This window comes from Zalophus californianus, chromosome 1 (genome assembly GCF_009762305.2).
Source record: "Zalophus californianus isolate mZalCal1 chromosome 1, mZalCal1.pri.v2, whole genome shotgun sequence".
Taxonomy (NCBI): Eukaryota; Metazoa; Chordata; class Mammalia; order Carnivora; family Otariidae; genus Zalophus; species Zalophus californianus.
In genome coordinates this window covers 90322013-90335519 of record NC_045595.1, presented here as the reverse complement: position 1 = coordinate 90335519, position 13507 = coordinate 90322013, and the positions used below count along the sequence as shown (strand labels likewise).

The 13507-nt window shown below is 45.4% G+C and overlaps 1 protein-coding gene and 1 long non-coding RNA gene across 3 annotated transcripts in view; one reads left to right on the top strand and one right to left on the bottom strand.

Moving 5' to 3' along the window:
* LOC113916746 (inhibitor of carbonic anhydrase) overlaps nt 1-13507 on the bottom strand; it is a 40292-nt gene that overhangs the window by 15541 nt on the left and 11244 nt on the right. Inside the window, exons 3-9 of one of the 2 annotated variants that reach the window (XM_027583616.2) lie at nt 10237-10345; nt 9134-9295; nt 7730-7886; nt 6833-6888; nt 3696-3874; nt 2139-2310; nt 1077-1219 (exon numbers count right to left, since the gene is read on the bottom strand). In XM_027583616.2, coding sequence (XP_027439417.2) covers nt 1077-1219; nt 2139-2310; nt 3696-3874; nt 6833-6888; nt 7730-7886; nt 9134-9295; nt 10237-10345 — 978 coding nt within the window. Of the gene's footprint in view, nt 1-1076; nt 1220-2138; nt 2311-3695; nt 3875-6832; nt 6889-7729; nt 7890-9133; nt 9296-10236; nt 10346-13507 lie in introns of both variants that reach the window. The other variant, XM_027583615.2, reaches the window with a different exon arrangement.
* LOC113916748 lies at nt 9300-13502 on the top strand. Its single transcript, XR_003518015.2, has 4 exons — nt 9300-9422; nt 9665-9926; nt 12290-12356; nt 13402-13502. It is a non-coding gene; the product is annotated as an uncharacterized LOC113916748 (long non-coding RNA).

The window sequence follows — 13507 nt, the reverse complement described above, 5'->3', positions numbered from 1 at the left end:
TGTGTGCTCTCTCTGACAGTAAAGAAATAAAATCTTTAAAATAAATAAATAAATGAGTTAATGCAAGTTAAGAGCTCATAAGCATGTTTGGCACATAGTAAGTAACTTCCAAAATGTTAGCTATCATTATTATTAAAGATATACCCAGAAATATTGAGGTTATAGAACAAAAATCTTCAATCCCATATTATCTACAATAGCAAAAGATTTGGAAATATTTCAAATGTAGACACTGAGAAATCAGTTCAATAAATTGAGGCAGAAATATTGGTGGAATATTGTGCAGCCATTAAAAACATTTTAAATGAATATTCCATTACCTAAGAAAGTGCACCTACTGTGGTAACTTTAAATAACAACAATAGATAACATTTATTGACTACATACTATATGCTAGGCAATGTCCTGAGCACTCAAATTCATCTAATCCTTAAAACTGATACAACTGTATAAATTGCAAGATCTTAGTGTACGGGTTAGTCCCAGGAAGGTTTATCAAAATAAAGATCTTATTAAAGAAGACTGTGTGTCTCCTGAGTTTGTCAATTTTCGAGTCTTTTATTGTAAATTTATTTTCCTAATCACAAAAATATTATCTGCTCATAGAGAAATGGAAAGTTAATAACACAACTTCATAACTCAGAAATTATGTGGTAATGGTCTCTGAGTTAGAAAGTTGTGAATAATCTTATCTTTCATTTCACTTCCAGCATATAATATTTTTATCACCAGAAGAAAAATTATATTTACAACACAAGGACTGAGGCTGATTTGCTTTCACAATCCACACGGGCCCTGACCACCCCCTGGGATGTCACCCCCCTTCCTGCATCTCCTAGACAGGACAATACTCAGAGCTCCCAGGACTCCAGAGCTGACCTAAGGAGTCTGGGTCTCGGGCCAGCCTGAGCTACAGGGGCACATTCAGTAGAGTTGGGTGGGGCTTTGGAGGGTGGGGGCAGCACACAACAGGTGCATTTTAGCCTCATGGCCAACAGGAAGACATATGGGAAGAGGGCAGAGAGGCCACATGTCTGGGTGTCCAAGCCCAGCTGTGGAGGTGGGGCTCTCCTTACTGCGATGGCGGTGATGCAGTCCTCAGTGGTCTCCTCTATGGTGCACTGTAAGGCACCACCGCTTAGGACACTCCACTCATCACACTTGACCCTCTCATGGTGGCCCACTGCACACCATAGCACCCTCTGGGTGTCTTCCACACCTAGGACAGGTGGAGAAAAGCGAGGCATCCAAAAGAAGTCCGGAGATGTGTCTGGGAGCTAAGTGCCACTGGCTACAGAATGGCTGTCCAGTGGGGCCCTCACTGACAGCAGCAGAGTGGGTATGTCTCATGCCCATATCACGGCTCATTCCTGTCTGTCACCCTCCAGGAGAAATGGGGAGCTCAGTACTTGGAAAGAGTAGTGAAGGCAGAGCAGTTCCCCACCCTCCTGACCTCACCTCCTTGAGTATATCCTCCTGAGGGGAACACTTTCTGAGCACCAGAAGGTCAGGACCTTCCAGAGTTTGCTCTGACAGGACTGGGTTCTCCCAACAGTAGCATTCCCCAGTTGGTAGTCATGTGTTCTCCTTTGGGTGAGCCTGATTGCTCTCCCCCTCACCCAATGTCTGATCACCACAGTATGCCCACATCTAACACAGTGACTTTTGTGGATGCTCATTAACTATTGGTTGACTAAATGAAAACAAAAGGAAGGAAAGAAGGAAAGAAGAAATGAACCATAGGGATCTAGAGGAAGGCAAGGGTTGGATTAACACCCTCTGAAATTCTAGTTTCACTCCTGATAGTGGCAGAGGCCATGTCCCCACTTCAGTTTGGGATGTGCTATTTTTCCCTGTCATATAGACCTGCCACTGGGTGGGGTGACCCTGGTTAATACACAGGAGCAAGAACCATCATTACTTCAAGTTGACTGTAATCTGAAGATCTTCAAAACCCTTTTGTGATCTCATAGTTCAGGGTTTTCTCCAGCTCAGCAGAAAATCCCCTCACTAACAGTGCAGTTGGTAGCTCCCCTGGGCTCCATGGGCCAGTGAAGGTTGGGTGAGGTGAGGCTTTCAGGCACTGGGAAAGCCTCTCTGGCTTTCCTGCTCTACCTTCCTCCCAGAACTTTACACACCTATCCTATGACGCTGAATGGCAGCAAAATATTCGTATCCCACGTATAGCTTGGCGTCCATCTTAGGAGGCACTCTTAAAAACCCATGGGTATCATCTGTAAACAGCAAGTCCTTCCCATGAGGAGAGGCAAAGAGCTGGAATTCTGTCGACTTGTCTTTTCCAAAATGTTCCTGTTCAAAGGATAAAAGAAACAGAGAAGGAGGGAAGCTGGCATAGCAAGGGAAAGGGAAAACAAACCCAAAACCAGACAAGGAAAACTGGAAGAGAGAAAATATGAGCACCCAAGAGCTAAGACAAAGCACCCAGCCCACCAAAACCCGTGCGGTTCCCAGGGTTCCCCTGCCTCTCTCCAGGGAATGCTTTACCCAAATCCCAGCTAGTTGGCCATAAGCAGCTTCAGGGAAACAGCCGAGGCTGTTCCCCAAGTTCCACACCAAGAGGTATGGTTGCCATGTGCCAGACAGCTGCCCTTCTCCAGTGGCATATTCCCACAGGACAGGCAGTGAAGACTGCCTCACTCCTGGCCAGCTGACTGTCCCAAGTAGCTCTGGTGGCCTTCATCCCAGAATGGCTGGCGGTCCAACACCTGCCACTGAGCCTGGAGGTCAGGAGCCCTGGGCTCCTCTCTGACCTCAGGCCTACCACTGAAGGACCAGCTGGGAACTTTCTGGCCTCCAAAAAATGGAATGGAAGGGCCCTTTGTCTACAACTCCCACTAACTGGCCCAAAGCCATTCCTGACTATAGCACCTATCCCCAAGCTCTTTCCAATGTCTGTCTGCTTTTTGCTTTTGTGGTGGCTCTACATGAAATGGCACCTGCTGCCCTCACTGGCAAATATCCCCCTTCCTAGGGGTATGCATAGCTTTCTTCCTAGGGCTCAAGAATCTTCCTAGATATACCCTGAAACCCAGTTCCTGTCCTCTACAAAGTACACAATCCATGTGCCCAAGGTTGGACCATTTCATCTGGTGATCATTTGTATGTGTACTCATCATGTCCCCCACACTTGTCTGGAAGCAACTCAAGGGCAAGTCCCTGTCCACTTCATCTCTGAATCCCCAGTGCTGAGCAGAGAGCACCAACAGAGAAGGGACAGGGAATGAATGACGGCTGGCCAGGAGAGGCCTCCACCAACACCAGACAGAGACAATGCTCATGGCCAGGGAACCTGCCACTGAGGGAAGTGAGGAGGGCAGGATCACATGCCAGGAAGATAATAGGGGAATACTCCATGGAGGAGGGGCATCTACCCCACATCCTGAGGACCCCTTTAGAACTGAAAAGGGAAAAAATGGAGCAAGGAGGCACTTCTATGGAGTCTTTGGTCCACGGAGTCGATGACACCAAGTGAGGGGTTCATGGCCTCTGCTGTCTATAACATACAGACTGAGCAGTTTCTCAGTGAAGCAGTTGATGTATGACGTGGTTCCTGTCCGACACCCAAAAGAACTGTCAGAGTGGCTAGAAGGGAATGTAAGAAAATGCCCCAAATCTAAGCAGGGAGCCCTCCATACACACACAAAGCAGGAAGTGAGGATGGAGGGTGGGAATACCTGGGCCTGGTTGAGAACCTCCCAGATCAAGTCATCTTTGCCCCCCACATTTCGAGCCACGACAGCATGAGAAGGGAAAAGGCCCAGGCTGCACTCCCTGTATTTATCCACAGGCATCCGGCTGTTGTCCAGGCAGAGCAACTCATACCGCTCACGGTCAGTCCTGTTTGCCAGATTCTCTGCAGGAGGAAAGCCCAGATGAGCCGATTGCCTGCAGAACAATGAGCTGTGGTCCCTGCTGCTCCCTGAATCACAGACTGTTTGACCTTGTTGTAATAACTTTCTAGGCCCTGCTCCTGCCCACGTGCCACATATGCAAGCCAAAATCTAGATGACTTTTGTGTTCTTATAAATGCTCTACTTGACCAGAAGCAAAGTATATTCAGTCAGCCAGTCCCCAAACACAAAGCCAACTCTGGGCCTCTCACCCCAGACAAGGTTGACTGTGTGGCCCCAGCCAACCAGATACTCTGTATTTGTCTCTTCCTCTTCTTTGTCCTATAGAAGCTACCTGCCTTCTGCCCCATTTTGCAGTTCTCCAAAACAAGACTGTCCACTTCGTGAAATGTTCAAGTTTGTTTTTATCACCTAATTTGTCTCCTTTAATAATTTTTTTAACAACCCAAAGAGACTGAAAGAGAATCTTTTCCAAATACTTTTATACCTATGAGGAACCCGAGGCCTCAGGAGGCAAAATGACTGGTTCTTGCTGCAGATAGACACGAGGCTGGGAAGGCACGCTTGCCCAGGGCCCTTCCGGGTATCCCCACATATCTGTAACTCTGCTGATATGGATGATAATAGCAAATGTTTTCTGAGCATCCACAGCACACCAAAGATTGTCCTGAAGGCTCTCCATGCCCTGTTTCATTTAATCCTCATAGCAACCAGGGGAGGCCAGTAATAGGATGACCCCATTCTAGAGATGAGGAGACTTAGGCTCAGAGACTGAAAGTGACTTGTCAGCTAGTGTGAGGCTGATGCATCGCCATGTTAGGACAGTCCGGGTCTCCCTACTACAGCGGCACTACCCCCCTGGAGGCAGAGCTTGCTGGGGCAAGCTGGGGGAAGAGTTGAAGGAGGCCTACCTAGGGGCCCAGTCAGCGTACTCTATAGGTACAAAGAAGACCAGAAAACCTTGTGAGGAAAACAGGCTCTTTGGTTCCCCTGGTCTAGGTATTCAAAGGTATTCTGGGTTGAATTGTGTCCCCCCAAAATTCCCATGTTGAAATCTGAATCCCCAGTACCTCAGAATGTTGCCTTACTTGGAAAAGAGTCATTGCAGATGTCATTAACTAAGATGAGGTCATACTAGAGTAGTGTGGGCCCCTAATCCATTATGACTGGTGTCCTGATAAAAATGACACACGCACACACAGGGAGAATGCCATGTGAAGGGAAAGAGGTGGAGTGAGGTGATGTGACTACAAGCCAACAGATACCAAAGATGGCCGGCAAACAACCAGAAACTAGGGGAGAAGCAAGGAACCTTCAGAAGGAACCAACCCTACCGACACCTTGATCTTGAACTTCTAGCCTCTCGAACTGTGAGAGACAAATTGCTGTTGCTTCAGGCACCCAGTTTGTGTTACTTTGTTATCGCAGCCCTAGAAAACTCACAGAGGTTTGTGGGGTTCATATACTCTCATACTGAAAGAGAAGGAGTACAGTTAGAGTTCTTGTGAATGGTTACAAGTTTACTTATGTATGTTGTAGAGAAAATAATCTTTAAATCTTTATATCGAAAAAAAATTTAAATGATTTAGTAATGTCAGATTTAAATTAAAAGAACCAATATGATTTCCTAGCTTCAGAAAGAAAAAAATTCTTGACATCAGTCACTCGGGGGTCCACTGGTGGAAGCAGTTCCCCACCAACACTCGTTTGCACCCCAAAAGCCTGGTAGGTAGTCATAAACTGCTACTTAAAAGGCGGTGAGTGGTCTTATATATTAGTGGACAAGTGACTTTCAGCAAAAATAAACCAGGACTTTCTGGGACAACCTGGTGTTTTCAGAAAGTGAAGATGTTTCCAAACACTTCAGGGTGAGTGTTAGAAGATGCTGCCCACTGGCAACATACCTGCACTCACTGGAGCGACCAGAGGAAGCAAAAAGGACAAGTATCTGGAACAACTTGATTCCGGGAGACGAAACCCCTAGATGACCCCACTAATTAAATGTTCTGATAATAAGACAGGCCTCAATTGCCAAAATGCTAACAAACCAGGTCAGTGTGCAATAATGAAGGAACAGTGAATTGTGAATGGCTGAACAAGGGAACAAAGGACACCGAGCTCCTATTTCATGCTAGAGAAAGACACGAGGTTGTAAGGAACTAAGGCCCATATAAAAAGTGATGACTTTAAATTTCCCTTGAGGTAGCAGACATTTATCTTAAAAATGAACCTAGCATACTGAATATACATTTGGTTTAAACATCTTGAGCGATACAAGTGTATTCTGTATCTGATAGAAATTCAATTGGTTACAAAACAAAACCCAAATTCTGTAACTTCAACTTGTCTGAGATTTATGTTGTTTTTTTCTTTCTTTCTTTCTGATAAGTTGCCCAAAACTCTTGAAAGGTTTTTTTTAAAAAAACAAAACAGACAAAAAAGAAATATATTTTTGTCCACAGTAATAACACTTTTGCAACACATCTAATTGTAGATGTGCTAATAAGTTCTGAAATCATTATAATTTGTTTGTTTAAGGTATTTATAGGATTAAGGAAACATTCACACTGAAGCATTCAGGAGAGTGTGATTACATTTGAAATGGATATTGCAGTGGCTAAGAGAATTGAATTATTAAAACTTGTCTCATTTTATTAATTGGTAAATACTCTTTAAATGTTCAGAAAATTTGTTTAGAAGATTTACGGACTGAACAAATTGAACACTAAACAAAGTACGAATAACAGAAATGGTTTTTGTACAGAAGCGCTCTTTTTTTTTTTAAATCTTGCCATTAGTGGATGTAGTATGTTATTTGAGGAGACTAGTAGTTCAGAAACTCTCCTATTTCATTAACGGTCTTGTCATCACCCATCTCTAGATGTAAGGAAACCTTCAGGAAGAAACCAGTTGCCCTGGCCAGTATGGCTCACGTGATTCTTCCTCCATGCAGCACTTACCAAACACTGTCATATGCCTCACGAAGGCCACATCCCCTACACCATCCTGCAGACACCTGAGGCACAAGACAGCAGGCATCAGGCCAATCCCCATGATTTGAGCTCACCCCTGCCCCGTGCAACCCCTCTGAGGCTCTGCCCTGACCACTGGCTCACAGGGCTTTGCCCACAGTTGCCCAGGCTTCAGTGTGTCCTCAGAGGTCATGGCCCCATCTGAGGGGCCTTTGTACTTCCACAGTCAACCTGGGCCTGAAGCAGGCAGGAGCTCTGTAAATCACAACCCAGGTAACTCTAGGGAGGGATGATGTGAGGGCAGGACCCTCACCTTCCCCTTCAGAGGCAACCTAAAGTGACTGGGTTTGGGGGGTTTTGTTTTTTTCTTTTAATAAAGCCTAATACAGAGGATAAAAACTTAGGCTAGCCTTGGATTCCTGGACAGTTTTGTTCTGGTTTTGAGCAGTAGCCTTGTCTCTTACAGACATGGAGAGGTGCCTGCAGGGGGCTGAGAGGGAGGCGGAGAGACGCAGGCACATGTTCATGACACAGGGAGATGCTCAGGGAGAAAGAAGCAAGCCCGGAGGTCCTGGTCTTTGGCCCAGCTGGAAGCCCGAGCCTGTGTCTGTGAATCCCAGATACAGTTTTGTCCCTTCAGCCCTCCTTGGTCCAGGAGGGTAACATACAGACCCTAGGCTGTAGGGAGAGAAGAGGGGCTCCCACACAGAAGACTGTTCCTCAGGATGGTTAGGAGTGAGGGCAGGCCATGGGGGGCACTCAGGACCCTGGGTTTCACACTGACACCCTAGGTGGTCTGGGCAGGCCCTGTCCACTCCCTGTACCTTAGTTTCCCTGCCATCAGAGTGAGGAGGAGTGGGGGGTTGGGGGGGTGTCCCCACTCACTTGAAGGCGCCTGCGTAGCCGAAGTATGGTTCCTGGAAGGAGCAGGCACACTTGTTTGTCCCTTTCCCTGCACACAGTTGACACAGCTTGGGGAACACCTCCCTGGTCGCACAGGGGACACAGCTGCCGGAAAAGAACTGGGCCATTTCCGCTGCGGCTGCTTAACACAGACATAAGGCCCTCAGGGCATGAACCGGCTGGGGGCCTCCAGGTTGCACATGTGTGTGAGCGAGGCCCTATGTGAGAGCCCGTGATGCTGCACACACTTCCCAGGACCATCCTGAGGAAGCAGATGAGCAGAGGTGGCCGACAGTGCCCGTGGCTGAGGAAGTGGATGGCCCGGGGTCCCCATGTGTTCAGGTATCACACTAATGTGTGGGCCTGGGGCTCCAGCCCACCAGATGCTTCCCAGCTTGTCCACTCGAGACACAAGGGCGGCTGACCTACACGAAAACAAGCTGCAACCCCAGGGCCACTCACCTTGTTAACTCACCACGGAGGCTCTAAGTGTGGCAGGCAGAACCCCAGACACTGCAGGAACTCCGACCATCCTTCCTTACCTCAGGACACGGTCCCATCCACTCCTCTCCCTTTGGGTCCAGGGGCTGTGGTAGTTTGTGGGGATTCCTCTTCCAGGAATCCATGGGAGGGGATTGGGATAACTTGCCCGGGGGTGGGCAAGGGGGTGTGCCAACAGCCACCTCACAAGCTTTCACACAGACATCCAGCAGTGTCTGACATTGAGGCGAGGAGACCCCAAGAAATGGCACAGAGTCAGAGCTGTGGCCCAGGCTATAGCACTCCATCTGACCCCAGCAGCCCCTTGTCCCTATTACAGGCAAAACATGAAGGCTGCAGAGTTGGCAGGCCTCAAAAGCACAGAAAGATTTGGCCATCATCTTTCAAGGGCTAAAGGGGCACCCTAGGCTCACTTGGCTCATCATAACTAGACAAGAAGTACACACACACAAAAATCATGGCTCCAGGCCACTCTTCTCTTCTTGCCCCCATCCCAAGCCCTTACCCCAGGCACAAAGGCCTGACTGCTGGTGGTGTGGCTATAATCCCTAGTGAGCCTTCCTGGGAAGCCAGAGGGAGTTCCTGTTTGTCGTGAGCCTCAGTGACCTTCCTTGTCAAGCCAAACCGCCGGGGTTACAATGAGTATGGGGCTGTCGAGAGCTCAGAGACCAAGGTACCTTTGCTGAGAGAAGACTCAGCTGCCAGTTCCCAGGGGTTGTTGCTGCAGCAAACCCAGCTAACCACATTTAAAGCAGATTGTCCTCACCCCATCTTGCAGTTCATGAAACTGATACGCCTGATAGTGATTGTCTGGCCCCACTACAATCCCTGTAGGCGACTGGAGTAGGAGTCCCGCCTGAGGGCCCCCAGCCTTAGCCAGCTTACCTTCTTCAACAGAGTCAGAAGGAAGAAGTATCCGCATGGGGATGTACCACCCAGCCGACCATCCTAGGCCCGTGTGGCAGGACCTCTTGCCTTGGAGCTGTTTCAGCTGGAAGTCGCTGCCCTTCTCCACCACGGCCACAGCATAATGGGAGGTGTGTGGATCTGCAAAGGAGCAGAGAGAAAGAAGGGCTAAAGGAAGATACCACATTGTCGCTAGCTCATCTTCCAGAGTGTGCGCAGCGGGCAACTTTAGGGAATCCTAGCATCTCTACCATTCTCTGGTGAACAGGTAGGAAAGGAAAAGAAAAAAGCCTTTGATTAATGGTGTGTGTGGGGGGGTCCCTTTTCAAGGCAATAAACACTTGTGTCTCTCTGCCAGCCCCTCCAAGCCAGTAGAGACATGGGGGTGGGGGCCACCAGCTATTACAGGGCCTGCAGGGCATCCTCAGGGAGATCTTCAGCTCCCAGTCATTGTGATGTTACTCCGTCTCTCCAAAGGCTTTTCTCCCTTCTCTGCTTCTCCATCTGCAGCCCAGACACAATGGTGAAGGTCTGAGAGGACGGATGCAGGGGAGACCCCAGGATTTTGCCAGGGCTCTGCAAGTTGGAGTCTGATTGAGTTGGGCTGTGCTCACGCACACACTGATGACACTATGGACAAGGATGGAGAGGAGGCAAAGCGTTATACTTCAACCCTCCCCCCCCGCCTGCCACAAACCTCTCTTCACGGCATTCACAGACCCATGTTCTGTAGCACCTGCTGGGGACTCAGCAGAGGGAAGAGCCTGTCCAGGTCTGTGTGTCTCCAGAGATGGGCCTTCCAATGGTGCAGCCCCACTGGGTGGGCAATGGACCCCAGACAGCCCTGCCCCCCTCTTATCCAGCAGCACCAAGGGTACTTCCACCAGGATGCACACAGTTCACAGCTTCCCAGGGAGAGTCAACATTCCAGCCCTTGAGGGGCAGTGTAGATGACAGTCTCCTTCGACCCAAAGAGCTCCAGCCATTCTGTTCCCTTCAGGTGCAATGTTGACAGAGACCCTGCCTTCTCCCTGATGGCTGCAGTGTCAAATCAGAGACCTGGGGCCCCAGGGAGAACGCACCAATTTTTGATCCATGGAATTCTGCCACGACAGGCTTCAGGCTGAAGGGGGGCAGCCCCGCTTCAAGCACGAAACCTGCTTCGAGGGTCACAGCATCTGCTTCGTTTGCCTGAAAGAGAAGAGACCAGACCATGAAGGGAGCCCCTAACCTAGCCCTCTGCCAGGGATGTCTGACCCATAGATACTTGCATGGGTCAGACCTCCTTCCCTTCCTAGTGTTTGCTCAAAGGTCACCTTCACATCGAGGCTCTCTACAACCGTATCTTAAAACTACCACTTCATGCATGAATGTTGGACTCTCCTTTGTTTTTTCCTTAGCCCTTATCAACCACCTGACAAACTTTCATTGTTTACTGCTTGCCTTCCTCTTTGGAATGAAAGCTCCACCAAGGTGGGGACATGTGTGTGTGTGTGTGTGTGTGTGTGTGTGTGTGTGTGTGTGTGTGTGTGTGTTTCCTTTTAAGGTTCCTACTGTACCCAGAGAAGCACCTTCTACAGGTAAGTGTTCAATAAATACTTGCTGGATAAGTGAATGAGTGAATTGTCGAATATTTCTATCTATAAGAAGTCATGGTTTGCACTCACACATCTGGATTCCCTCTTCAAGTATGTCAGTCAGCCCAACATTCCTTCCTTCTTGTGAGAAGCAGCAACCTCACAGCCTCTTCTCAGAAATGAGATTGGATCATTTCTCAACCCATCATGGAAATCATTTTTTAAATTCATTTATTAATTGACGTTTGAAGTAACTAGGCTTTTTCTGAATTTAGTGTTGCATTTCTATATACTTGCCTCCTTTTTCCCCATCCCATCTTTTTCTTACACATATATTCACACTTATGTATTTACATATGTATGTATTATGTATAATTAATACTCTGTTGGTTGCGTGTATCAGAACCCAACTTAAATTAATTTGAGAAAAAGAAGGAGTTAGTATAAAGGTAAAAGGTTAAGAAGGCCACTGTGCCTAATGAACACCGTCAAGGTCAGAAGCAATTACAGACATGGGTTTCAGTTCACGCCCATGGGCTCTAGGTCAAGACTGAGGTTCTAGATTGTTCTTGCTCTTCCCCCACTTTACATACATCTTCCCTTCCTCGCAGCCTCCTCCTCAAGCTCCAAGAACAGATGAAAGACAGTACTGTCATAGAGAAGTTTAACCTGTTCCCACAATTGTATAAGGTCAAATTCTTGTAACAAATCATTCCCCCCACTCACAGATGAATTAGAGAAAAATAAATAAAAGTTTGTATGCATATTTAGACTCTTATTGAATATTTCCAAATTGTTTTCCAGAAATGACATAATTTATCATTTATAATGCCAATAGCAATGTATCCTAATGTCACAGAAACCTACCAGAAAGAAATGCTATCATTTAAGAGATGTTATTACATTTCTAGGTATAAACTGTTACTTTAAGAAATGGCTTTATTTGCATTTATTTGCATTTGATTATTAAAAAGGATGAACACTTTTCCTTTACTGTTTATATTATTTATTAGTTACAATTTCTTTTCTGTGAATGGTTTGTGTATAGCTTGTTATTCTTAAGCATTTCTTATAAATTTAAATGCCATCTTTATCTAGTTTTTGCACTATGGTGTTTTGTCATAGCTGAGGTGAATATATTTTCAGATGCTTAAGGCTTTAAAAAATTTTTTGCCAGAGACATAATTTTTCATTTCCAAATTTATTTACCTCTGCAATTTATCTTGTGATGTCTACCTATATTAGTCAAATTGAGTCAAACTGAAAGCTTGTTTTGGTAAATGGATTAAACATTTCACTTGATTTTTTTGCTAAATAGTTACCCAGTTGTCCAGCTAAAGAAATCTTTTCTCAGCCATTTGTTTAGGAAGTTTGCCTTATCATACATATCTATGTAAATCTACACGTATCTTACCTAAATTTATTAAACCTAGGGCCCTAGTGCCCTGATGTTGGATATTGATCGTAGTTGACATCCGTATCATATCACATAGACAAGTAGATGGATGAATGTATGTAAATAAAGCTGCAAATATGTGTGAATTTTGTTCTCTTCCAGGTCTCTTACATCTACACTAGGACCCTGGTCTCTGTAACACTGCTGTTTTTATATTTTATAGTTTCAGGTAGGCCTCAGCCACTCCCTTGCTAATTTTCTTTTTCATAATACTATTCATATTCTCCTCCATGTGCTTTTCCTTAGAATTTTATAATTATTCAACTGATCCTTTTTAAAAAGACTAATAATAATAAAAATTATATTAAATAATAAAAATTATATTAAACTTATTCTTTGGGAAAATATGCAACTATATGATATTTAGTCTTCCCATTTAGGAATATGGCATATGTTTTAATTCATTAATAAATGTTGTTCATGGGGCGCCTGGGTGGCTCTGTCGTTAAGCGTCTGCCTTCGGCTCAGGTCATGATCCCAGGGTCCTGGGATTGAGCCCCGCATCAGACTCCCTGCTCCGTGGGAAGCCTGCTTCTCCCTCTCCCACTCCCCCTGCTTGTGTTGCCTCTCTCGCTGTCTCTCTCTGTCAAATAAATAAAATCTTTTAAAAAAGTAAATAAATAAATAAATAAATAAATAAATAAAATGTTCATTTGTCCTAGACTTCTGTATTATAACAATCTTGCAGATCTCTCCTATGATTTTTTTCCTGAAATGTTTTTCTATTATATTATAGAATATATTATAGTATAATAGAATTACAGTATATTGTTTTAAATGAAAATGAGTCACAATTTTGGGCAACTTTCCCCCAACTAATGACCACTGATACACAACAATGACATTGTGATATGTTTATCTTTTGCCAAACTAATTTATTCATTAATAAATAATTATAGTAATATTTTTCTTGACCCCATTGTACATTCCAGGCATGCAATCATCTGAAAATATTGATATTTTATTTGTTTCTTTCTACCTCATATGCATTTTGTATCTTACTGCATTACTGGGAAATTTCAAAAACAATGTTAAGTAATAACGGTAATACTATAGCTTCTTGTTTATTTCTGACTATGGATTTTTCCAGTGCAGTTCTGGCTTTGCTTTACGGCAGGCATTTTTACTGAATCCTTCTTTATTAGTCATTTAATTACTAGTATTGTTTTTACTATTAATGAACGTTGAGCACCTATATTTTTTTCTACACACAGTCCCTGTACTTTCAGGTCTTCAGCTTATTTCTTTCTCCTGCAAAGCATGGTCTAGTTCCTGTGGGAAGAAAGTTGTTCTGAAGCAATAAACAATAACAAGCACAGA